Source organism: Muscardinus avellanarius, assembly GCF_963383645.1.
Source record: "Muscardinus avellanarius genome assembly, chromosome: 10".
Taxonomy (NCBI): domain Eukaryota; kingdom Metazoa; phylum Chordata; class Mammalia; order Rodentia; family Gliridae; genus Muscardinus; species Muscardinus avellanarius.
In genome coordinates this window covers 104,105,023-104,129,650 of record NC_137796.1, presented here as the reverse complement: position 1 = coordinate 104,129,650, position 24,628 = coordinate 104,105,023, and the positions used below count along the sequence as shown (strand labels likewise).

The 24,628-nt window shown below is 49.5% G+C and overlaps 1 protein-coding gene across 1 annotated transcript in view; it reads left to right on the top strand.

Moving 5' to 3' along the window:
* Positions 1 to 24,628, top strand: part of CLEC16A (C-type lectin domain containing 16A) — a gene marked incomplete at both ends in the record, with an annotated part of 240,689 nt that overhangs the window by 88,097 nt on the left and 127,964 nt on the right. The window contains 3 exons of the mRNA XM_080704466.1: positions 20,299 to 20,421; positions 21,609 to 21,718; positions 24,537 to 24,581. Of these exons, the coding sequence (XP_080560592.1) occupies positions 20,299 to 20,421; positions 21,609 to 21,718; positions 24,537 to 24,581 (278 nt within the window). The remainder of the gene's footprint in view (positions 1 to 20,298; positions 20,422 to 21,608; positions 21,719 to 24,536; positions 24,582 to 24,628) is intronic.

Sequence of the window (24,628 nt, the reverse complement as noted above, 5' to 3'; positions counted from 1 at the left end):
CCTTTTTTGAAGGGAAGAGAGAATGTAGACTAGGTAATAATAACAGCTGCGCTATCCGATCACCAGGAGAGATGGCAACAATTCCTCTGGGGGCGGAGACCATAACCTTTATAACGCCCTCATAATCTTGGTCAATAACTCCAGGATGAGTTATTAGGCCTTTCATGGTGGATGATGATCGCCCCAAAACTATGCCCACCGTTTTTGGGGGTAATGGCCCTGACATATCAGTCGACATAATTTGAATTCCCATTCGAGGGGTTAATACCAGCCGGGTGGTGGCACAGAGGTCCAATCCCGCTGAACCGGGAGTGGCTCTCCGGATTCCTTGGGCGGTTGGAGATTGGGCCATTGGGGTGTTTGGTGTGTCTCTATAGCATTGTACATTTGTTGGCCCCCATACTTGTAAGGGCCCTGGGGATGGGGGCCCCGTTTCCCGTTTTTTGACAGCGGGCGACCCTGTCCCGACTGATCATGGGACGGTAGGATATTGCCGTCAATATCCTTAACGGACCGGCACTCTGAGGCGGGATGTCTGCCTTTTCTACATCTCTTACATAGGTCTGGTGGGCTCTTTTGAGAGAGAGAGCCTCGTTTTGGGCAGTCTCTTTTTAAATGCCCTGCCGCCCCACATGAAAAGCAATTTCCTAGTCGGGTGTTGTTATTGCCCTTTTGCCTGCCAGATGCTTGCATGATAGCCGCAGCGAGCCCCGAGTTGGTTAAAGGTCCGCCGAGTTCTCTACATAACTTCATCCATACTTCTAAACCTTTACTTTTATATGGATTTATAGCTTGTTTGCATTCAGTATTACATTGTTCGAAAATAAGCTGTTTAACAAGTGGCATGGCTGCATCGACATCCCCGAATATTCGTCCAGCAGCTTCTACCATCCTAGCCACAAAATCAGAAAAAGGCTCAGTGGGACCTTGAATTATCTTAGTAAGATTGCCTGACACCTCCCCTTTATTAGGCAAACTTTTCCATGCCCTGGTGGCCAAATTGTTTATCTGATCATACACTTGTTGAGGGTAACAGGTCTGGTTGTTAGCAAATTGTCCCTGTCCCAAAAGCATATCCAAATTCCAGGCAGGTTGTCCTGCGGCCTGATTCACCGCTGCTTGCTCTGCTGCGAACTCAATAAGGAAAGCCTTCCAATCTAAATACTGTCCTGGGGTCAAAGCCGCTCGGGCCAAGTTCTGCCAATCTCCAGGGGTCATGGCATACCTGTAAATGCTTTCTAAGGTGGCTACGGTGTATGCAGCATTGGTACCATAAGTCCGCACGGACTCAGCAATATGTTTTACAAGCTTATAATCTAAAGGCTCATGATACCGAGGTCCTCCTCCTTGTGGTTGAAACACGGGGAAAGCCTGTCTGGATAGTAACATTTCCGGCTCACGCCATACCTTTTCATTAAAGGAGCGGCCTCCGCTTTGTCCTGGAGCTGAGGGATTATAGGGCGGAGGAACAGAGCCCTGCGAGGGGCCCGTAGCTAGGGTTAATCTGCTGACTTCCTCCTCTATTGCCGCAAGTTCCTCGTCCAAGTCCCCCTCCCCTTCAGAGCCTAGTTCACTAGCTGGGTGAGAGGAAGTGGACCGTTCCTCTTTTAACAGATCAAGTGCCACTTGTCCCTCTCGCACTAGCGGTTTGTAGTATTTCTGCTCCAAACATGCCCTGACGAGGCGCCACAAAGGATAAGTTCCTCCCGTGACTTGATTGTTTTTCTCTGCCCTTTTAATATCCTTCCCTAACTTATCCCAACTTGCCAGGGTCAAGTTTCCTGATACTGCAAACCAAGGGGCCACCTCATCCACTTGGCTCAAAAAACCCTGAATAGTCTTATCCCTAAGTTTTAACCCCTTTCCGTTTAATAAGGCTTTTAAAGCCTTTTGTATTGGATGAGATGGATTATTTCCCATACCTATTCAGCCTCAGGTCCAGCCTGAGAGTATACTACCCTATAAATCCTCCCCTCAAAGGAGCTCCCCTTCGTCCTCAAACGGAGTTGGGAAAGAACAATCTTATGATCCTCTACTTTGTAGAGCCTCCCTCTTCACAGGAGAACTTACCAGCCGGCTGCCCTGGAAAGTCCAAAGTTCTGACCGTCTCGTTGAGAGAGATTCCCCGTACGGGCCACCACTTGCCGCTTTCAAGCACGACACCGGAGACGATCTTCTTCGGACTCTTTATTATCCCAGGCTCTTACATACTCTCCTCTTCTCCGCTCCCCGCTCCCCGTTTATATATCCCAAGCAGCCAATCAGCCTCAGATCACTCGCTCCATGCAAAATTAGCTCATTTGTTACAAACAGTGGTATGTTGTGTTCCCGTGCGCCCCATGCTCCGGTTACCGGACTTCCTGAAAGTTGTTTACTGCTTAATGGGCCTCACAGAGCTTCCGCTCGGCGCTATTTTTAGGTCTTCGAGCTAGCAGGCAATGGGTGGGGCTCTTCACAGGATATGATTCCAAAGGTACAGGCAACAAAAGAATAAACAAACAAACTTCATAAAAAATAGAGAATATTGTACATCCAAAGACAGTGTAAACAGAATTAAATTACTAATAGAATGGGATAAAATATTTCCAAATGCTATATCTGAAGGTATATTAATATTCCAAATATAAATACTAAAAATTAGCAACAATAAAAGCAGACAATACAATTTAGAAATAGGTAAAAGACTAAAATAGATAATGAATCTCCAAAGATTTTTATATGACCAATAAACACATGAATATCACTCGTCATTATCATAATATAACTAAACATTAAGGAAATACGAATAAAAACTATAGTGAAATACTACTTCACATTTGTTAGGATAGCTACTTAACATGAATTACCTTGTTCCAGCCCTTTACCTTGAGTTTGTCACTATCTTTACTTGTAAAGTGTGCTATTATTTCCTTGAAGAGATTATTGATCCCTTTGGTTTCACCTTCGTTTCCCTCCTCTATTCCGATTATTCTTAGGTTAGCTCTCTTAAAATGGGCCCATATTTCTTCAATGTCAGATTCCTGCTGTCTGATTTTTTTTTCTTAGTTATAAATTATGTATTCATTTTTGGAGTGATCATCTTCTAGGAGCGAGATTCTATTCTCTATGTGGTCTAATCGATTGTTTATAGTTCGAATTGACCTTTACTTCATTAATTGCATCCTTTTTCTCTTTTTGGCTCTCTGAATTCTTTACGAAACACCTCTATTATTTCTACAGTTATATTCCTGATTTGATCTTTTGGAGATTTCTGATTTTCTGTGTTATCAGGTTCTGATATTATGGGATTGTGGGCGTTCATTGCTCTATTGTTCCTCTTTCCTATGATTTCGGAAGTTTGTGCCTTCTCTGGGTTCTTCCCCAGGTCACCACGACTTCACTTAGGGTGCTCTGGATCTTGAGTTTGTGGTAATCTCAGCCGCCACTACTCCTTTCCTGGGTTGTATCACAAAGTCTCAGACCCAGTGAGTTATTCGAGGCTGCGCAAGACCGTGGGGATGCCGGGCTGGACACTTTCCCACGGGGAGCTGTGACTAGGGTGTGGTATCTTTGCCACCACTACTCCTTCACTGGGTTGGACTGCAAAATCTCAGACCCACGGAGATTATGAAAGCTGTGCAAGTCCCTGGGGGTGCAGTGCTGGGATTTCTCCTGTAGGGGCCGCAATTTCACTTACAGTTATTATGCATGCTGATCTTGAGCTGTCATGGGCATGGTGAACTCACCGCCCCTGCTGGCAATATGGAGCTGCTGCCACGCCCCCGGTCATGAGGCTGGTGTATTTCTTTTCTGGTTTTGAGCTCTGTTCTGAGTCCCTGGAAGGCGTGATGAGCTTGGCCACTGGGAGTTTTAGACATTCTTTGCACTGAAAGAACTGCTGAATTACACCTGAATGATCTACAGCTGCTCACTTCAGCTCCCTGTTTATGTTTCCTTTCTGGAGCCTGGTGCCGTGAGGCATGATGGCGCTGGTGCAGCTTCTCAATGCAGGCTGGTTTCTTTTCTGGTCTCTGGTTGTTCTTCTAGTCTTCTTTTTCTCTGTCCCTTGTGTTTACATTTTTTTTTATTTCTCTGCTGATAATGTTTTCTGGCTATGCAAAGTGCTGATTTTGTGGCGATAGAGATTGAGTGTTAGCAGGACTCGTAAATGCTGCTTTTCTCTGTCGCCATCTTCCCAGAAGTCTTGAGGTATCTTTATTTGGTTTGGGGATTAATATGATGCTGGCCCCATAGAAGAAATTTGGGAGACTTCCATCTCTCAATTTCTCAGAACAATTTGTCAAGTATTGGGATTTGTTCTTCCCTGAAGGTTTTATAGAATTTGGCTGGAACCCCATCAGGGCCTAGGGTTTTCTTTGATGGCAGAATTGTTATTGCTGTTTCTATTTCTTTGTTTGCTATTGGTTGGTGTAGGTTTGCTATGTCCTCTTTGTTCAGTTTAGGTAGGTTATATGTGCTTAGAAATCTATTTCTTCCATGTTTTCCAGTCCATTGGAGTATAAATTTTCAAAATATTTTCTGACAATTTTTTGAATTTTCTCACTGTCTGTTGTGATATCTTCTTTTTCATTTATGATTTTAATAATTTGAATTGATTTTTTTGGTTAGGTTGGCCAGGTGTTTGTCAATCTTATTAATCTTTTCAAAGAACTAACATTTTGTTTTATTGACTCTTTGAATTGTTTTTTTTTTGTTGTTGTTGTTGTTCTCTATTTCATTTATTTCTGCTCTGATTTTAATAATTTTGGTAAGTTGATTATTTTTATTTAATTCCAGAAATTTCTATTTCTCCCCTAATTTCTAATCTTTCCCCCTTGTCGTTCAATAGTGTATCATTCAATCTCTGTTTATTTAAATAGTTTCTTTTGGGTTTCCTGTTGTTGATTTCTACTTTCATTCCATTATGGTCTGAAAAGATGCAGGGAATTATATTACATCTTTTGAATTTGCTGGTGCTTACTTTGTGGCCCAGGATGTGATCTAATTTTTAGAAGGTTCCATTAGCTGCTGAGAAGAATGTGTATTCTGTTGTTTCTGGTTGAAATATTCTTTATATGCCTATTAGGTCCGTTTGCTTTATAGTTTTCTTTAATTCTGAAGAATCTTTACTCATCTTTTGCCTTGAAGATCAATCTAGTGGTGTCAGAGGTGTGTTGAAGTCTCCCAATATTATTGTATTTGGGTCTATTTGAGATCTGATATCCAGAAGGGTTTGTTTTACAAATGTGACTGTTCCCACATTTAGTGCATAAACATTTACTATCATTATATCTTCTTGCTGAATTGTTCCTTTTAACAAAAGGAAGTGCCCTGCTTTGTCTCTTCTGATGTGTTTTAGCTTAAAGTCTGTTTTGTTGGATATCTGCATTGCTACGCCTGCCCGTTTTTGGTCTCCATTATCATGGCATATCTTTTTATATCCTTTCTCTTTCAGTCTATGAATGTCTTTGGCTGTAAGGTGAGTTTCTTGGAAGCAGCATATTTTTGGATTATGATTCTTAATCCACATTGCCAGTCTATATCTTTTGATTGGTGAGTTAAGTCCTTTGACATTCAAAGTTATTATTGAAATATGATTTTTGTTTCCTATCATTTTGTGTTCTGTCTTCTGTTTGGTATCCTGTTATTTCTTCTTTACTTAGATGCCTCGCTAATCAACTTCATCTCCTTTTTGTTTCTGAAGTTTGCTTCTTTTTTCTTCTCTATGGTTTCTTTCTTTAAGTATTTTCTCTAGTATTGGCTTTGAATTTTTTGAGGTTTTGCTTATCTTGAAACACTTTTGTTTCTCCATCAATTTTTAATAATTTTGCTGGATATAGCAGTTTTGGTTGGAAGTTGTTTTCTTCCAGGGTCAGGATAACCAGTCTCTCCTGGCATTCATGACTTGGGTTGTATAGTCTGGGGTGATTTTTTTGTTTTTTCTCTATATGTCACCAGTCATTTTGTTCTCACTGCTTTTAAAATTTTTCCCTTGGCCTCTATGTTTGTCATTTCTTCTTTGAATGTTCTTCTTTGATCTTGTCTTAATGGTATCCTGTATATCTCCTGGACATAAAGATCCAAGTTTCTTTCCATGTTTGGAAAATTCTCTGAAATTATTTCTCTGAAGAGATTACTAATGCCCTTGGTCTGTACCTCTATCCTCCTTCAATGCCTTTTATCCGTAAATTAGGACGTTTCATATTGTCCCACAGTTGTTGGATGTTTGGGTTTTGTTGCTGTAATGACTTCTGTATGCTGTTGACTGTGTTTTTGGTTTTGAATGAACTATCTACTAACAGTTATATTCTACTTTCCATTTCATCTAATCTTTCAGAAGTTCTTTCTATTGCTGTCTTCATTTCATTTATTGACTCTTTCATTTCATTCCAGCCCTCTTTCTTCTTCTTTCTCAGTGTTTCTATTTCCTCTTTCATTTCCTGTAGACTTGTTTTAAAGCCTTTCATCATATTGTATATCAGGATTCAGAACTCCCTTTCTTGAATTTCTTGTAGGTCAGTATTTGTGATTGCCATTGTCTCTTCACTATTCCTAGTTCCTGTATTTTCAAGGCTCTCAGGCCTGTTTTTCTGATGTCTTCCCATTTTTGTGGATATTGTTTAATCCAATATTACTAGTAGAAATTTAGAGGTGTCAGCAGGTAAGCAGTACTTTTTCCAATGGTGATGGTTGGGTATTGGGGGAGGAGCTGGGGTAATGTGTACAGGATTTGGATAAGGTAGAGGATATGATTAGGTTGAATATGAATTTAAGTATAATAAGGTAGTATCTGGATGAGAATGAAGTTAGATAGTAGGACTCTTGTAGTTAGTAGAGTATTTAAGTATAGAGATATGAAATACCTTGAATATTAAGCACAGAGACACAGTAAGGGAAAATAAAGTTTTGAGAGAAGAGAATACATAGGCTAGTGTGAGGAAGTTTGTAAAAACAATGGGGGGAGGAGCAAACAAGCACGAATAAAGTAACAAAACAAGATATAAAAGCTAACAATTATACTTCAAGGACAAAAAACAAAAGAAAAAAAAGGAATAAGAAAGAGAAAAGGATAAAGAAAATAAAGGATAAAAATAAGAACAACTAGTGACTGTGTGGGACAACAAAGCAAAACAACCAACCAAACCAGCAAAAAACCCAAATAAAAGAAAGAACAGGCAAAAGAAAAAAAAACCCAAACTGAACAAAACAAAAACAAGCAAACAAAAGAAAAGTCCCACTAATTTATATATATGGGGCTGGGCCTATATAATATTTGTATATCTGATCACTGGTAGATTCTGGAGTATATTCCAGTGTCTCTTATTTGCTCTGTACCCTGTTGTCAGCTTTTGACCCAGTCTCTGTGTGATCCCCTCTCTTGCCTCTGACAGCTTTGTGCAGAGGGCATCTAATATAGACTTGGCATACCCCCCTGTGACTTTGTGCAGGAACCGTGCCTTGAGCACCTTTCCTGTGTATCTGGAGGTTCTAACTGGGATAGCCCGCCGGATTCCTTCTCTGGGCGCACATGATTACCTGGCTGCCTTGGTCTGGGCCACTGGAAGGCTCGCTGTGTTGCTAGATCCTGAGGCTTTCCTGGGTGCACATTCTGGGTCTCGGAAGGGCTGTGCCGCTGCGCATGCCGCCTTTGGTGAGCACACAGGATTTTGGCTCGGGCGCCGCTCACCACTTAAGATGTTGGAGGTCTGTGGCCACCTTCAAGTCCTTGGATTATTTATCTGGATTTCTTGAGGCTGCCGCACCGGGGCTCGCAGTTTGGTCCTGCAGCCCATGGCCTGCGATGGCGCCAAAGGCCAGTACACAGCAGGTCAGTCGCACGCTCGGCCTTTTTGCAGTGGATCTCGCAGTTCAGAGTTACTGGATTCCTTCTGCCGTGGTTCCTGTTTCTGGTTTGGCTTGTAAGCTGTATTTGTTTTGCTTATCTAGACGCTGCCTTTTCGAGAGTTGAACTTTGTTTCAGCTAATGAGATGTGCTGCATCTCACAGTTGCCATTTTGAATCCCCGTAGAGGGCTGTTTAAGATCAAATGTTTCTTTCTGAGTGAATGTTGGTAGGTCGTGTCTTTAAGGAATTTGTCATTTCATGTAACTGTTAAACCTGTTGTCATAAACTTTATAATCCTTTTGTTGGCCATAGGCTCTGTAGTTATATTCATCCTCTAATTCATGGTAGTAATCATTTTGTTTTTTTCTCTTTTTTTCCTTACCTGTTTGGCTAAAGGATTATTAATTTCATTGCTATTCTATATTGTTCATCTGTTTCCTTTTTCATTGATTTTGTCGTTATTGTTTGTTTCTTACCTTCCGTTTACTTCAGATTTACTGTTTCTATGGCTTCTTAAGACAGAGCTTAGGCTGGGTGTGGTAGCACATGCTTGTAATCCCAGTACTTGAGAGACTGAGACAGGAGGATTGCAGGTTCAAAGCCAGAGTCAGCCACTTTGTAAGACTTTCAGTAACTTAGCCAGACCCTGCTTCCAAATAAGAAACAAAATAGGTCTGGGGGTATAGCTGGAGGTAGAAGGCCTCTGGTTTCCACCCCCAGCACCATAAAAAAGAAGAAAAAATAGAAACTTAGATTGTTGGCTTTTTCAGGTAGACAGTTTATTTTGTTTTACTTTTTTAAATTAGCGCCGGGCATAGTGGCGCACACTTGTAATCCCCGCGCTTGGGAGGTGGAGACAGGAGAATCGCGCAGGTTCGAAGCCAGCTGTGCTGGTTTAAGAGACCCTGTTTCCAAATAAAAATATATTTAAAAAAATAGGTCTGGGAGTGTAGCCCGGAGGGAAAAGGGCTTCCAGGAACCCCAGTACCACAAAAAAAAAAAGTTAAAAAAATTAGCATGCAGTACAATTAAATTTTTGAGCATGTCATGTGTGAGCTCAGTGCTTCATGGGTTCCTATGAACACTGCCACACCAGAACCCAGAACCCATCACCAGTTCACTATGCTGTCCCTTCTCAGTCATCTCTTCTCCACAACGCGCATGGGTGTCTAACTTTTCTTCTTTTAGGTGAGTTTAATGCTGTTATTGTTTCTTTTTTCTTTCAGCTAAGCACTGCTTTGGCTGTGTCCAGCAGGTTTCTGTAGTGTTTGCATTCTGTTTACGACCTCTCACTGTTTCCCTTCTGACTTCTCCTTGCCTGTCCTGCCATCTGCATCCTTGCAAGCTGTGTTACAGTGTTGGCTTTATTTTGGCTTCCCCTCATTCCTCCCTGCCATTCTGTTGTCGCTGTTGTTTTGCATGTGTGGTGAGTCTTGATTGGTCGATGTACGATGGATTTTACGTTGTTGGATGCTGGTTTCTGTCTTCCTTTACATACTTTGGGCTTCTGGCTCAGTTACTGGGAATTAGTTACCCCGTTCTGAGGTGTCCTGTAAACTCTGCAGCCTTCCCTCCAGGGCTTACTTGGCCCTCACTCCTGCAGCGGTGCCCTTTTGAGATGCTCTCCGCTGTCTGTGGCTGGGGGCCTTTCCACGTGGGCCAGCCTCGCCCTCTGCCCACATGTGTGCAGAGATCATGGCTTAGCTGAAATCCTTGAAGGGGGCCCATTGCACATCTCTGCAGCTTTCTCTGCGCAGCTCCCGCCTCTTCAGGGCTCCCAGGAAATTCAGATACGTGGCCGCCACAACTCCAGATTCAGCCTTCTCATCTCAAGGGAGCGTAGCTTTGCCTGTTCACTCCCTGTGCTGAGGGCTCAGACCCCTCAGACAGTGAGCAGGAGCCTCTCTAGGCCACCTCCCCTCTTCCTCTCTCTCAGAGGTCACTCTCCAGCGTGGCCTGTTGTCCTGTCCAGAGTCGACTAACCATTGGTTTATACATTTGGTCTTGTTTTCCAAGTTGCTTGAAGTAGAAAGGTATACCCAATTCATCTTGGCTTGGGAGTCACGGTGCCTTCTTACAATAAACAGCTTTATTGAGATCCAGCTGGTGCACAATAAACTGTACATGTTAAAGATACAGTTTGACAGTATTTGACAAATGCAAACACCCATGAAGCCAACACCACACTCACGACAGTGCCGTGTCCATTGCCCGGGAAGCTGCCTCGCAGGCTGGGGTTGCAGCCAGGGGTAGAGACTTGCCTAGCATGCACGCGGCCCTGGGTTCAATCCCCAGCACCACCAAAAAGATCAAATCAAAACCAAAAACGTTTCCCCATGCACCTCTCCCCCCAAGCGACGCCATCTGCTGTTCTTGTCACTACATGTTCATCTGCAGTGTCCAGAATCATGCAACGTGGATTTTTCTGGATTTTTTCTTTCATTCTGCTTGCTTTGAGACTCGCCCATGTTGTTCTGTGTGTCCGTAGCTCGTTTCTTCTTACTGTTCCGTTCTGACCTATGCTATGTATCTGCCCCAGGTTGTTTGCCCATCGGTTAATGGGCTTTTGGGTGTTTCCAGGTTTTGACCATTATAGCAAAAGAGCTGCTGTAACATTTGTGGACACATCTTTGTATGGATATATGTGTCCTTCTCTCTTGGGTAAATACATGGGAATAGAATGACTGAGCCATATGGCAAACCACGTTAGCCTTTTTTTTTTTTTAAAGAAACTGCCAAACTATATTCCAAAAGTGCCAGTTTAATTCCACTCCCAGTATATGAAAGTTCTGATTTTTTTCTCTCTCCACAAATTCTTGGTATAGTCACTTTTGAATTTTAGCCATTGCAACAGGTGTGCAGTAGTGTCTTGTGATTCACATTTGAGTTTCCTCATGACTAATGATGTTGAACATATTTTCATGTGCTTTATGAATGAGGGGGTCCTAGGAGTTGAACCTGGAGGCCTTCTACCTCCAAACTATACCCCAGACCTTTTTAAATTTTTTGTTTTGAAAAAGGGTCTCACTAGGTCGCTGAGAGTCTCACTACATTGCTGAGGCTGTCCTTGAACCTGTGAGCCTCCTGTTGTGGTCCAAGAACTGGGGTCACAGGCGTGCGCCGTCACACCAGGTCATGTGCTTACCATATATGTGTCTTCTTTGCTCAAAGATCTTTCCAAAATCCTTTGCCCATTTTTTTATTGGCTCTATGTCCTTATTTTTAGATTTTGAGAGTTCTGCATATATTCTAGGCATAAATTTCTGTATCAAATGTGTTTTGCAAAGATTTTTCTCTCAGTATGTGGTATCTTTTTGTTTCTTAAAATATATTTTGAAGAGAAGACATTTCTAATTTCTGTAAAGTTCTGATGGTATTTTTAAGCCCCCCCCATCTCTCTCTCTCTCTCTCTCTCTCTCTCTCTCTCTCTCTCGCTCTCGCTCTCTCGCTCTCCCCCTCTCTCTCTCTGTTCTCTCCTGTTCTGCACTGCTAGACCTTAGAAGGCAGAGACCGTGGCTCTCCTGTCTCCTGCAGTGCCCAGCCTAGCAGCTGGCACACGTCAGCACTCAGCCAGGGTTTGCTGCTAGGTGCCTCGGAGCCACGCAGGGGTCCTCAGAGCTGCCTGGGCCCAGCAGGGAAGGCGCTGCCTCCAAGGGACTGTGGGCAGCCTCCATCCTGCGGTGGCCTCTGTCCTGTGGGTGGCTGGCTTTCCCAGCGGGCTTTGTGCCGGGGACGGGCACAGACTGCGCCCTCATCCAGCCTGGCCTGGGGAGGTGACTCTGCCAACTTCTGGCCGGAGGGCCACCTTCTTGTGAAGTTCTTCATACAGGAGTGGAGCTGTATTTTCTAAGGAATTCGGTTCCTTCTTCCATATCCTGCTAATCATTTATCAAGCCCAAGAAATATCTTGTCTATGTGTGGTTCTAGGGAGTGAACCCAGGAACATTCTACCTCTGAGCTACACCCCCAGCCCTATTTTATCTTTTTTCTTTTGAAACAGTCTCGCTAGGTTGCAGAGGTTGCCCTTGAACCTGGAGTCTTCTTGTCTCAGCCTCCCAAGTACCGGGATTACAGGTGTGCCCCACCATGCCAAGCTGTGTGATCAGTGTGGGACATGCCACGGTGAGCCGAGCAAGCGCCCGCGTTCTGTTAGAGACTGAAGCAAGCCAGTCGCAAGTGAGGAAGACGGTGCCATGGCGAGGAGGCGGCCGTGCAGACAGAGCTGGGGGCTGCGATAGCGCGGGTGCTTGGGTGATCAGGAGAGGCGCCAGGCGTGCCGGGCCAGGGAGGAGGGACGGAGGTGAGAGTGGCAGGGGCTGGCCGCACCGTGGTGAGAACTGCTCCTGACGGCACACGCACAGGGCGCACAGGAGCCACAGCTGTAACTTGGTGTAATGGGACGCTCGAAAGGCTTTCAGGCCAGCAAGAGGGCATAGAATCTACGTGGCGCCTGTGTGTTTCCCTTCTTTTGAAAGCAGCATCTGTTTTATCTGAAATATTCTCTGTTGCAAAAGCCCGCAAGTCGTTCGTGAAGGGCTCACTTGTGTAACTGTTCAACAGACGCACGAGGAGCACGGGCACCGCGTGTGCCAGGCAGCGTGCTCAGCATGGGTACAGCAGATGCAAGGCGGGCGAGGCCTTTGCTCGAGAGAGCCTCTGCAGGAAGGCCCTGCGAGAGGCACCGGGCACAGGCGTGGCCCTGCCCATGGGTGTCAAGGCCAGCACCCGAGGACACCGGGCCACGCCTTCTGGGAACTTGGGAAAAGCAGGAAAACCAAGAGAGTGGAGCGAGTGGGAGCACAGAGCTCAGGACCGTGCTGTGACGGGCACTCACTCACCGGGCAGGCGGGCGCCGGCATGGCGCTGTGGGGTGCTGTCACAGAACTGGTGGCACGGCAGCCACTGTGAACTGTGTTCTTAGACCAGACCCCTCAGATGGTGCCCCCTCCTGTGCCAGTCGAGTTGAGCCCCCAGCCCCAGCCCCGCATCTGGGCCTCCTGGTCTCTCCCTCTTAGTAGCGGCACCACGAAGCTGCTCCAGCCAAACTGCACAGCCGCCTGGACGCCTGGCCGTCACCCACCCGAGCCTGGGCTGCCGAAGGGCAGGCCAGAGTGCCATCTGTCTGCACTGCTTCCTCAGAACGGCTCCCAGTGGTCCAGCCAGAGGATGGGAGGGAGGGGAGGGTGGGCAGCATCAGGAGGGGAAACCAAGAGTCTCCTGGCCATTTAGCAGTATGTGCTGAGCACTTGGTGTGTGAGTCCAGTGAGTCTCATTCAGGTGAACAAGGAGAGAAATCGCGATGGTGGGGGAGGCAACAGGACAGGGACAGGGTGCAGGGAGGGGAATAGCTGGTGATGGTGCGGGGTTATGAGCCAGGGTAGCCAGGGACGGCCTCTCTGAGGAAGGAACCTCAGAACGAAGCCAGAAGAGGGAGAAGGAGCCAGCTCCGCAAAGATCGGGGACAGAAGTGCTCCGCACAAAGGAAATGGCATGTGCAAAGGCTCTGAGGTAGGAAAGTATATCCCTGAGAAGCAGAAAGCGGCCAGAGTGAGCCTGGCTGGATTGGCGGGGGCCAGATCATAGAGGGCCTGCAGCCCTGAAAAGGAATTTAAAATTTACTCCCAGGGCAGTGGGAGCCCTGCAGGATTTTTAAGTAGAATGTGATATGATCCAATGGAAGTTCTTCAGTGACCTCTGGCTACTGTCTGGAAAGCAGATTGGTGGGGTGAGGGTGAGGAGTGGGCTGCAGGAGGGGGATCTGAGAGACTTGCTAGGAAGCCATCACAGTAGTCCAGGCAAAGGATAATGTGATTGGATTCTGGTACTGGCTGTCAAGATTGAAGAAGCTGGAAGGATTTGTGATAGACTTTGGAGCTGGAGCCAGGGCCTGCTGATGCTCGGTGGGGTGGAGTGACGGCCAGGCGTCCAGGTGGCTGTGCAGTTTGGCTGGAGCAGCCTCGTGGTGCCAGTTACCAAGAGGGAGAGACGAAGAGAGGCGCAGGGCTGGGGCTGGGGAGCTCTGCTCGATTAGAACAGGAGGGATCACCCACTGAGGAGTCTGGGCCTGTGACAATTCATGTCCAGAACCAACAGGCAAGGGCCATGAAACAGGACTGGGAAAGGACCTAGGAAGTTCAGGTTTGGACCTTGAGGCCCAGGTCCCTGGGGATCTGCCACCGGATTGTGCCCCGTGCTAGCCCGTGGGCACAGGGTCTGCGTTCGTGGGGGCCTAGGATAGCGGTGGTTGGTGGGCCGGCTGGCTTTCTGGGTAGGTAGTGGGCAGTTAGCTGCCCTTGACCCCCAGCCTCACTTCTCTAGGTCCTCACCCCCTAAGCAGGCCCCTGAATGAGATAGTCTCTTTCCAGTAGATTTCTCCTCCTAAGACAATTTTAACATAAAAGCAACGTTAATAAAAACCAAATGTGAGCTCCGGCCTTCCAGTAAGCCATAATAGATTAGCCGCTGCACCAAAATGAATACCCCACAGTGGGAAGGGCGGGCGGGCTGGGGGAGGCGGGCGCCCTGATTCACTCGGCCACATAATGAATGCGGGGCCTTCTGTAATAGAAAACACAGCCATTGCTTTCTGTCCAGTCGGAGAGCCCTGGCACAAGGGCGGGCAGGGCCGAGGGTGCTTTGTACAGCTTTTATATTCTTAAAGGTTCTCCACTCTGCCCCCACCCATCTGCCCCTCCACCTCCCATTGTTTTCCCAGGAAGGATCTGGGGCTTTTTGCTCTGTTTTGCTGAGAAGTTACTGGAACGTGCCTGAGCGGTGTGGGAAAGGTTGAATGGTAACAGGATGAAGGGAGGCTGTCACCGTGCAGAGCTGGCAGGACAGCACGGTGGATCTCGGCTGACACAACCAGAACTGGAAGTATGCTGGAAAGGCGCCCAGCATCTGGTCAGCTTTCGAAATAGTTGGTCCCAGCTTTCCAAAGCTGGCAGCGCTCGCGCGTGGCCACAGCCAGGGCGATCTCCGCGGTCAGATGCCGGAGGGACGCTTCTGGACGTTGTGTACCTGGGGCCCGCGCGGTCTCTTGATCCACGTCCACCGTCTGCCTCCCTTCACGTAGCTTCGGCCCGGGTGTTTTTCAGCCCTGCTTTGAACGGGGTCTGCCGAGTAGGGGCACGAATCCAGAAATCAGAACTTAGTGGGAAAGCTTGGTAACTAGTCACTGACCGCGCAGAGCCCCACCCTTCCCTTCTGCTGTGGAGTCCTTGAATCAGTTGGGAGCTCCGCCTCCCCCCCAGCCCCAAGGAAAGGGGACCAAAGGGACACCCGTTCTGCCTTTGGGCAGCTCGGGCTGTGACCCAGATGGCGGGAAGGGAGGGGGATGCGCGTGTCCTGCTGGAGCCTGAGGACTCGAGCATCTTGCTGGCCCACATGGAGTTCATGAGGGCTTCCTTTGGAACTCGTCTGTCCCCAAGCCCTTGAGAGTTGAGCAGATGGGGTCATATATTATCCTCTGTGTTTATTTCAGTCGGAGGGAAATGACTAGCCAAAGAGCTCCACTGGGGTCTGCCACAAAGTTTACCTTTCTGTGAGTAAAACCCCAGCACACGTGGGCTGCTGTGTGTGTGTCCTCACACATGAACACCACCCCACCTTTCACATGCATGTCCCTGTCTCTGTGACATTGACCTTGTTCATCCAGAACTGTCAGGCACCGTTTTGTTTCATGCAAGTCGTCTAAAAACCCAGATCATGCTGGGTGTGGTGGCGCACGCTTGTAATCCCAGTACTTGGGAGGCTGAGACAGAAGGATCGTAGCCTCAGCTACTTAGTGAGGCCCTCCACAACTTAGTGAGACCCTGTTTCAAGATAAAAAATAAAAAATAGGGCTGGGGATGCTGCTCAGAGTTAGAATTCCCCTGCCCCTGGGTTCAATCCTCAGTACTGCAAAAAAAAAAAAAAAAAAAGGCTGGCTTGGAGGTAGAATGAATGCCCTTGGGTTCAATTCCCAGTACTGCAAAAAAAAAAAAAAAAAAAAAAAAAAACCAAGCTAGGTATTGCTGACACATGCCTATAATCCCAGTATATAGGAAGCTGAGAGAGGTAAATCATGGGTTCGAGGCCAGCCTCAGTAACTTAGCAAGACCCTGTTTCAAAATAAAAAGTGAAAAAGGCGAGAGGTGTAGCTCAGAAGTGGAATGCCCCCCGGGTTGAATCCCCAGTACCAAAAAATAAAATAAAATACCCAAGTCAAACGCTTTTCCACAAATTGGTGCCTTCCTAAGAATAGCAAAGATGATGTAACACTTGTTACAGGAAACAGAATGAGAATAAGCTTCTGTTGACTTGCTGTGGCTGTTCTACGTGAGAGTGACCAGCTGCTAGCGACTGCCATGCTTCCTCCAGCCTTTGTGTGAGTGGCAGCTGCGCTCTTTTGCACGTCATCTAAGCCTAGCTCTTACTGTATACGCCTCCCCCTGCCGAGAGAAGTGTGCGATCCTTCCCCCTGTCAGGGAGTGGGCGAGGCCTGGTCAGAATCAGTAATGCCTTCACAAGGTAATCCTGCAGCCACGCTTGTCCGGCTGTCTTTGTGCTAAGGACACTGCTAGGTAACGCTGGTGCCGCAACGCAGCTGGAGCAGGTAGAGGGGAGAAGAGTGAGCGAGGAGAGCGAGGGGCACCTGAAGGCAGAGAGGGCGGAGGCGGCCGCAGTCCCTGCCTCCGCTCTCGTGCAGGCAGGCTCCTTGTCTTCTCTGACCCCGCTTCCCTCAGGCAGAAAGCGGAAGTCGTGTTACCTGCTTCACATGCGTCTCTAGGGTTGAAGAAAAGCTTTATGCATAGTGAGTGCCCCTCGATCAGTGCTTCTGTGAAGGAAGGCATGGTTTCTTCCCCAGTGTGTGTGGTGCCGGGGATGGAACTCAGGGCCTCGGGCACGCTGGGCAGGCATCCAGCGCTGAGCTGCACCCCTGCTCCCGGAAGCATGTCTTTGTAGCAGAATCCGTCCCGCCTCCTTCCCAGTACACCCTGTCTTCACCCAGAGACACCTGGCTGTTTGTTGTTCGGCATGCACGAGCGCGTTGGTAAAAGATGGGGCTGCCTGAGAAGCACCACTGGTCAGGGCCACCAACTGCCCGTGGAGGCCAGAGGAGAAGCTGGAGCAACGGGTTGCTGCATAGACTGGAACTGAGGGCAGCGCGGAATACTGGAGATACCACAGGGGATCTGCGAGGTGGTGACAGAGGAGAGGAGAGTGAGGGGGGAGGAAGCAAGGCAACTGGCTCAGAAGGAGCACCAGGGAAAGAGCGGAGAGGGAGAGAGGGGCTTTTACAGGTTCACCTCGTGCTGTGTGGAATGCTCTCTGCCCTTGTCTCCCGTGGCTGCAGGTGAAATCCCCCCATGGACTGCAGTGCAGGGCCGTGGAGGGGAGGGGCCGGAGCGTGGAGACCGCCCTGAGCAATGGAGGATGGCGGCCGCCCAACGCCAGCCATCTGCCACCAGCCGCCTGCCCACCAGTCTCCCTCCGGCTCGGCCCTTGTCCCATCCTCTGCCTCTGGCTGCATCGCCAGCCTCCCATCCCAGCCCTCCCCAAGCAAGCTCTCCTGCGTGCCCCGAAGGAGCCCATGGCCTGCCAAGTCCCGGGCCTCCTTGCCCAGCTCCAGGCAGTCTCCTGTTCATCCTTCAGAACCCCCGGAGCAGCTGGTTGCCTGAGGGCGGCCCAGCCGGATCAGCAAGCCTTCTTCCACAACTTGACTTCAGCTTCTGTTAGGTCGCCCCTACGACTCTCTTTGCTTTTGTAACACACACGATAAAAGGAACAAGTTGCACTCAAACTAAAGTTTAATGCATAGTAATGAGTCAACATCTAGGGAACCATGACTGTCCTCTTTCTCACCTAATCCCAACAGCCATGCTGGGAAGGATGGTTGCTGGGAGGATTCCCCTGCACAGGTGGAAAGGCTGGGGCTCGAAGGGGTTAGGTTTCCAGACAGAATCCCTCCCATGCTCCGGCCTCTCCCCCAGATAGCGAGCCTGGGGGCATGGAGAAGGCCTCGGAGGCCAGGCTGTCATCCTGCTGGCACCAAGGGGCCCTTGCACGTGGCTGTCACAGTGGGCTTGCTGCACGGTCAGTGCCACACCCTCCCGGTCTGGACCCCAGCCACCTTTGGAATCATCTAGCGGTAGCTGAAACTGTGCCTCTAACTTGCTCTGCGACTTTGGGGGCGCATCTAACCTCTCTGAGCCGTACTAGAGTAAAATGGCTCTGATCCCTTTGCGGGGAGTGGATGATCTCAGCGCTTTTCTTTCTGACACCAAAAGATTTTGCCACAGATTTCCCCATATTCCAGAAAATTCTAAGCAGGGGGAGGGGCAGTGTTAAGAAAGGGACAAATCGAAATTGGAGCCCTGGTCCCAGTTCACCTCTCTCTGCCTGTGCTGGCCACAGCCACATTCCAGAAGGAGCCGCCTCCGGCCCTCCCGCCCCCTTTGAAGTGGAGTGACTTTGAGTCGGGCCTGGTGCTGCCCTTGGGTGGCAGAGGACCCGGGGTTTTCCCCAGAGCCACTGCCTGGCAGTCCACAGAGGGCCAGAAGTTAAAGGACAGAGACGCTGGCGCAGCATTGACATCTCTGGGAAGAGCTGCTGCCAGGAAGGCTCAGACGGCTCTCTTGTTTGGTTGCCGAATGTTTCAGAGCCTGACACCTCACATCAGAGTGGCCTACAGAACCCACAGATTTGCCGGGTGGGGTGCCGCACACTTGTAATCTCCGCGCTTGGGAGGCTGAGACAGGAGGATCACACGGGTTCGAAGCCAGCCTCAGCTACTTATGCTCTCTCAGCAACCTAGTGAGACCCTGTTTCCAAATAAAATATAAAAAAAGGTCTGGGAATATAGCCCTGAGGTAGAAAGCCTCTGGGTTCCACCCCCAGTACCACCAAAAAAAAAAAAAAAGAACCCGCAGATTCAATTTTCACAGCCATGAACTATTTGGGGAAAGCAGCGCTTGTAGGGCTCGGGAGCTCTCTACGCAGTCCCAGCCTCCATGGCCGACTCTCACCCCTGCCACCCTCCTGGGTGTGACTTGACCTCTCACTCAGAGCCAGGAGGAATTCAGTAAAGCAAGGCGTATCACCATATTGTTACGGTTTCTTACACCAGTGTGTATAGGAGCGGCTTAGAACCCAACAGTTGTGATCCCAGTATTTAGGGAGCTGAGACAGGAGGATCACAGGTTTGAGGCCAGCCTCGGCAACTTAGGGGGATGCGCAGCAGCCTAGCAAGGCCCTGTTTCAAACCCAAACCTGTAAAGGTATAAAGGGGATTGAGGGTAGAACTTGGAAGTAGATGCTCCTGGATTCAATTCCGTACCAAAAAAATAAATGAAAGCCCAGCCTCAGCTCTCCACCACTGTCCTCCACTGTTGGTCCAGGCTCTAGACCAAGTGTCACCGGCTACTCAAGGGACCGCATTTCAAGAGTTCTGAGAAGAGCCACCTCTCCCCCATTCTGTGGAATGACAGAAAAAGACACACTTCAAACACAAATAATCCACTGGGGCCTCCAGGCTCGGGGCAGGCAAAACGTTTATTTTTACAAGCGTGTTTTCTAGTACCACTTTAGATGAGGGGGGAGGAGTTTGAAGAGCCTGGGCCCGGTGGACTTCCTAGTAGCCTTGAGGGGTCTACTGCCATCCAGGTCCCCAGGGTCTTCAGGAAGGTAATGACATGGTTCGTAGTCGCAGACTTGGCCCGTCCCTCTTTGCACCTCCCCTGCGCCGTCTCATCTCTGCCGTGAGTGCTGTTAGTTTTTGTAGCAGGGAATGAGGATCTTCACTGGAGGAAGAAATGTGATGCCTTTACCTCTGATAGGTCCACCTTATTGGGTTCATCCTATATGCACTTTTCTGAGCTAAAGATTTACTAAAGACTAGTGCCTTTCTGATAACTCCGCTCTCTCAGGGACAGGGTGTCACCTGTCCCACCAGCTCAAACCAGCTGTCCCGTGTGGTGAGCGTCAGCCCAGCCCTTCGGTTGGGTGTGAAGAGCATTGGTGGTGACCCTAGATCCTTGTCCTTCTGCTCTAGGTTTGGGTCTCCCCATGTGTGCACTGTGCCTAGTACAGGGGCGGCCTCAGGGGGCACACAAACTAGAAGGTGTTTGCTAGATGAGGCTAGTCTGTCCTCAACGTTTGAACCAAGCAGAGCAGGCCCTGGGCTACCGTATGAGGGCAGTCAACATTCGTCGCCAGAGTGTAAAGACACCGTTCGCTTTGTTTTCTATATGTACTGCTAATTATTGTACCAGTCCTGGTTTTCAATCTCCGAGTAGCAATAGAAAGTGCATTTCCAACACATTTACCCAAGTTCAGCTTATAGAAAATGTGGACATGAGTGATGGTGTAGGTAGCAACAGAAACCACCAAGATGGAACACGGCGGCCGAGGAAGCCCGCTGTGCAGGCCCTGGGGAAGGAGCGCCCCCAGGAAGGCAGCTCTGCTTACGTCTTCCCCATTTTTCCATTCCAGGCATGGATCCCGAAAAGCTGGAGCGAATCCAGCTGCCGGTGCCAAACGCTGCCGAGAAGACCACGTACAACCACCTCCTGGCCGAGAGGCTCATCCGGATCATGAACAACGCTGCCCAGCCAGGTGCCTGTGGGGTGGCGTCTGTGCACAGCGCCTCGGGCTCAGGGCGCCCAGGCCCTGGAGTCTGAGAATCCAGACAGATCTCAGCCACTCCCACTGTCCCTGGCCACCAGTGCCTTCCTGCCTGCGCCTGCTGCAGCCCTGTCTTCATCTCTGGGTCTCCACCCCCACCCAGCAGTGGCCTCCTCTGCCTGCTCCTCTTGGGCCTGGCCATCCTTTTTCCTCGGGTCCAAGGTCACAGTGTAATGGCGAAGGAGGCTGAGCGAGCCAGGGGAGAAGGTTCAAAGGTCTGGATGAGGTGCTCTTAGTAGCCAAGGATCCTGCAAAACACCCTTTAATACACTCGACAACCCCCTCAACAGAATTATCTGGCCCTTGTGTCAGCAGTACCGAGGCTGAGAACCCTGATGGCAAGGTGTGTTCTCTGCAAGGCCAGGAGGGACCCCCAGAGTGAGCGAGTGTACAGTAAAGCGCCCCACTGAGCCCTGGGCCTGTGGAGAGAGAGCAGGAGCTGCACAGTCAGGAGTGGGCCCGGGGTGGAGGTTGCCACTGCAGCCAGGGGCTTCCCCAGTCACGGGGAGTGTGGTCCAGGTGGTGGCCGGAGCAGAGAATGGCTGTGCTGGGGAGCGAGTGGGCCTCAGGGGGTGCTCATAAGGATCACGTGCTTGAGCACTCGGGCCCCGCCAGTGTTCCTGTCCACCCAGGCCACAGGAGGGCCTCTTGCTCAGTGGCTCCAGCCAGCTGTGGAATTGAGCCCCCAGTGGCTCTGACAAGCCCTTGCGCCTGTCCCATCCGATCCTGATCCAGGGAGCAGAAAGCCTAGAGTGCCCATCCTCGGAAGAGGACCAGCTCTTCCCAAATCATAAGACCCAGAGCAGGGCTGGCAGCTCTCCAGAGAAAAGTGGGGGTGCACATCCCTGGAAACCAGGAAAGCACAGAGGCCCCGTCCTGGGCCTCAGCAACACCTGCCTCCCCTCTCCCAGTAGAGGGAAGTTTTTGGTATAAGCACTTTTGCTGGGAACATTGAATTGTAACTGTTGGGGAAGGGTTGGCCTGTGGGGGCTCCCTCGGTGTACCCTCTGGCTGTGGGAGGCCTTGAGCAGTCTGCTGTTAGAGTCTAGAGAAGAGAAGCGCCTTGTGTTTAAGGACGCCCTGCCAGGATGTGAGGCTGACCCCTCCTCTGCCCGCAGATGGGAAGATCCGGCTGGCGACCCTGGAGCTAAGCTGCCTGCTCCTGAAGCAGCAAGCCCTGACCAGCTCGGGCTGCATCATGAAGGACGTGCACCTGGCTTGCCTGCAGGTGAGGCGCCCCTCCCCGCCCCGCCCCTCCCTGTCCCTCAGGGGGTCAGGGGTGGGGGGCTGCTGTCCAGATCCCAGCTGGGCCCAGGGCCTGCTCCAGCCAGTCTGTCCAGAGGGAACTCCCCTCCAGCCAAGGCCTTGGGTCTTGGTGGCTCCTCACCATTATTTGGCCCCGTGTTTGCCCCAGGAGTGTGATTGTCCCTTGTGTACTACAGAGCTTCTGTGTATTTACAAGCATAGACACACATACACATACTTAGTTTTTTGCACTAAAATGCACATTTGTTAAGTTTTCAATCGCTTTTGTTTCCCCCTTATTTTCCTTGTTTTTTTAGAAAATTTAGGAAATGCCAAGAGGCTAAGAAGTAGCAGCGATGGTTAACACTTGAGTGTATCTCTGCAGACACGCTCACGTGCTCACACTCCCACTGCAGTTAACACTTGAGTGTATCTCTGCAGACACGCTCACGTGCTCACGCTCCCACTGCAGTTAACACTTGAGTGTCTCTCTGCAGACACGCTCACGTGCTCACACTCCCACTGTGGTTAACACTTGAGTGTAACTCTGCAGACACGCTCACGTGCTCACACTCCCACTGTGGTTAACACTTGAGTGTATCTATGCAGACACGTTCACGTGCTCACACTCCCACTGTGGTTAACACTTGAGTGTAACTCTGCAGACACGCTCACGTGCTCACACTCCCACTGTGGTTAACACTTGAGTGTATCTATACAGACACGCTCACGTGCTCACACTCCCACTGTAGTTAACACTTGAGTGTAACTCTGCAGACACGCTCACATGCTCACACTCCCACCGTGGTTAACACTTGAGTGTATCTATGCAGACACGCTCACGTGCTCACACTCCCACTGTGGTTAACACTTGAGTGTAACTGCAAACACGCTCACGTTGTCACACTCCCATTGTGGTTAACACTTGAGTGTATCTATACAGACACGCTCACGTGCTCACACTCCCACTGTAGTTAACACTTGAGTGTAACTCTGCAGACACGCTCACGTGCTCACACTCCCGCTGTGGTTAACACTTGAGTGTAACTCTGCAGACACGCTCACGTACTCACACTCCCGCTGTGGTTAACACTTGAGTGTATCTCTGCAGACACGCTCACGTGCTCACACTCCCACTGTGGTTAACACTTGAGTGTAACTGCAGACACGCTCACGTGCTCACACTCCCACTGTAGTTAACACTTGAGTGTCTCTCTGCAGACACGCTCACGTGCTCACACTCCCACTGTAGTTAACACTTGAGTGTATCTCTGCAGACACGCTCACGTGCTCACACTCCCACTGTGGTTAACACTTGAGTGTAACTGCAGACACGCTCACGTGCTCACACTCCCACTGTGGTTAACACTTGAGTGTATCTATACAGACACGCTCACGTGCTCACACTCCCACTGTGGTTAACACTTGAGTGTAACTGCAGACACGCTCACGTGCTCACACTCCCACTGTGGTTAACACTTGAGTGTAACTCTGCAGACACGCTCACGTGCTCACACTCCCACTGTGGTTAACACTTGAGTGTAACTCTGCAGACACGCTCACGTGCTCACGCTCCCACTGTGGTTAACACTTGAGTGTAACTGCAGACACGCTCACGTGCTCACACTCCCACTGTAGTTAACACCTGAGTGTCTCTCTGCAGACACGCTCACGTGCTCACACTCCCACTGTAGTTAACACTTGAGTGTATCTCTGCAGACACGCTCACGTGCTCACACTCCCACTGTGGTTAACACTTGAGTGTAACTGCAGACACGCTCACGTGCTCACACTCCCACTGTGGTTAACACTTGAGTGTATCTATACAGACACGCTCACGTGCTCACACTCCCACTGTAGTTAACACTTGAGTGTATCTCTGCAGACACGCTCACGTGCTCACGCTCCCACTGCAGTTAACACTTGAGTGTCTCTCTGCAGACACGCTCACGTGCTCACGCTCCCACTGCGGTTAACACTTGAGTGTCTCTCTGCAGACACGCTCACGTGCTCACGCTCCCACTGTAGTTAACACTTGAGTGTAACTCTGCAGACACGCTCACGTGCTCACGCTCCCACTGTAGTTAACACTTGAGTGTCTCTCTGCAGACACGCTCACGTGCTCACGCTCCCACTGCGGTTAACACTTGAGTGTCTCTCTGCAGACACGCTCACGTGCTCACACTCCCACTGTGGTTAACACTTGAGTGTAACTCTGCAGACACGCTCACGTGCTCACACTGTAGTTAACACTTGAGTGTCTCTCTGCAGACACGCTCGCGTGCTCACACTCCCACTGTAGTTAACACTTGAGTGTCTCTCTGCAGACACGCTCACGTGCTCACACTCCCACTGTGGTTAACACTTGAGTGTATCTATACAGACACGCTCACGTGCTCACACTCCCACTGTGGTTAACACTTGAGTGTCTCTCTGCAGACACGCTCACGTGCTCACACTGTAGTTAACACTCGAGTGTCTCTCTGCAGACACGCTCGCGTGCTCACACTCCCACTGACGTGAGAACGTCTGTTTTATCAAAGTTGTCCTAATCGCCATGTTTGGCGCCTGGCTTCCCCACTTGATTGTGCATTAACAGCTCCACGACAGTCATTGCCTGCGTCTCCTCCGTTCCATTTCGAGCTCCGCCTCCCTCGCTCCCTCTCTCCACGACTGTTTCCTCTGTTAAGGATACAAGCCCACATTTTAGTTTTTAGTGGACTCCCCTTCTGGAACTCACGGCTCACCCAGCATCTCCCCTCCGCACCTGCCCTCACACTCTGCTTCTCCATTGTTCACAGGGCGCGAGAGAAGAGAGCGTCCACCTGGCGCGGCATTTTTATAAGGTAATGTCAGCACAGCTAGACAGCAGTTTGGGCTATCTGTAGAAGCA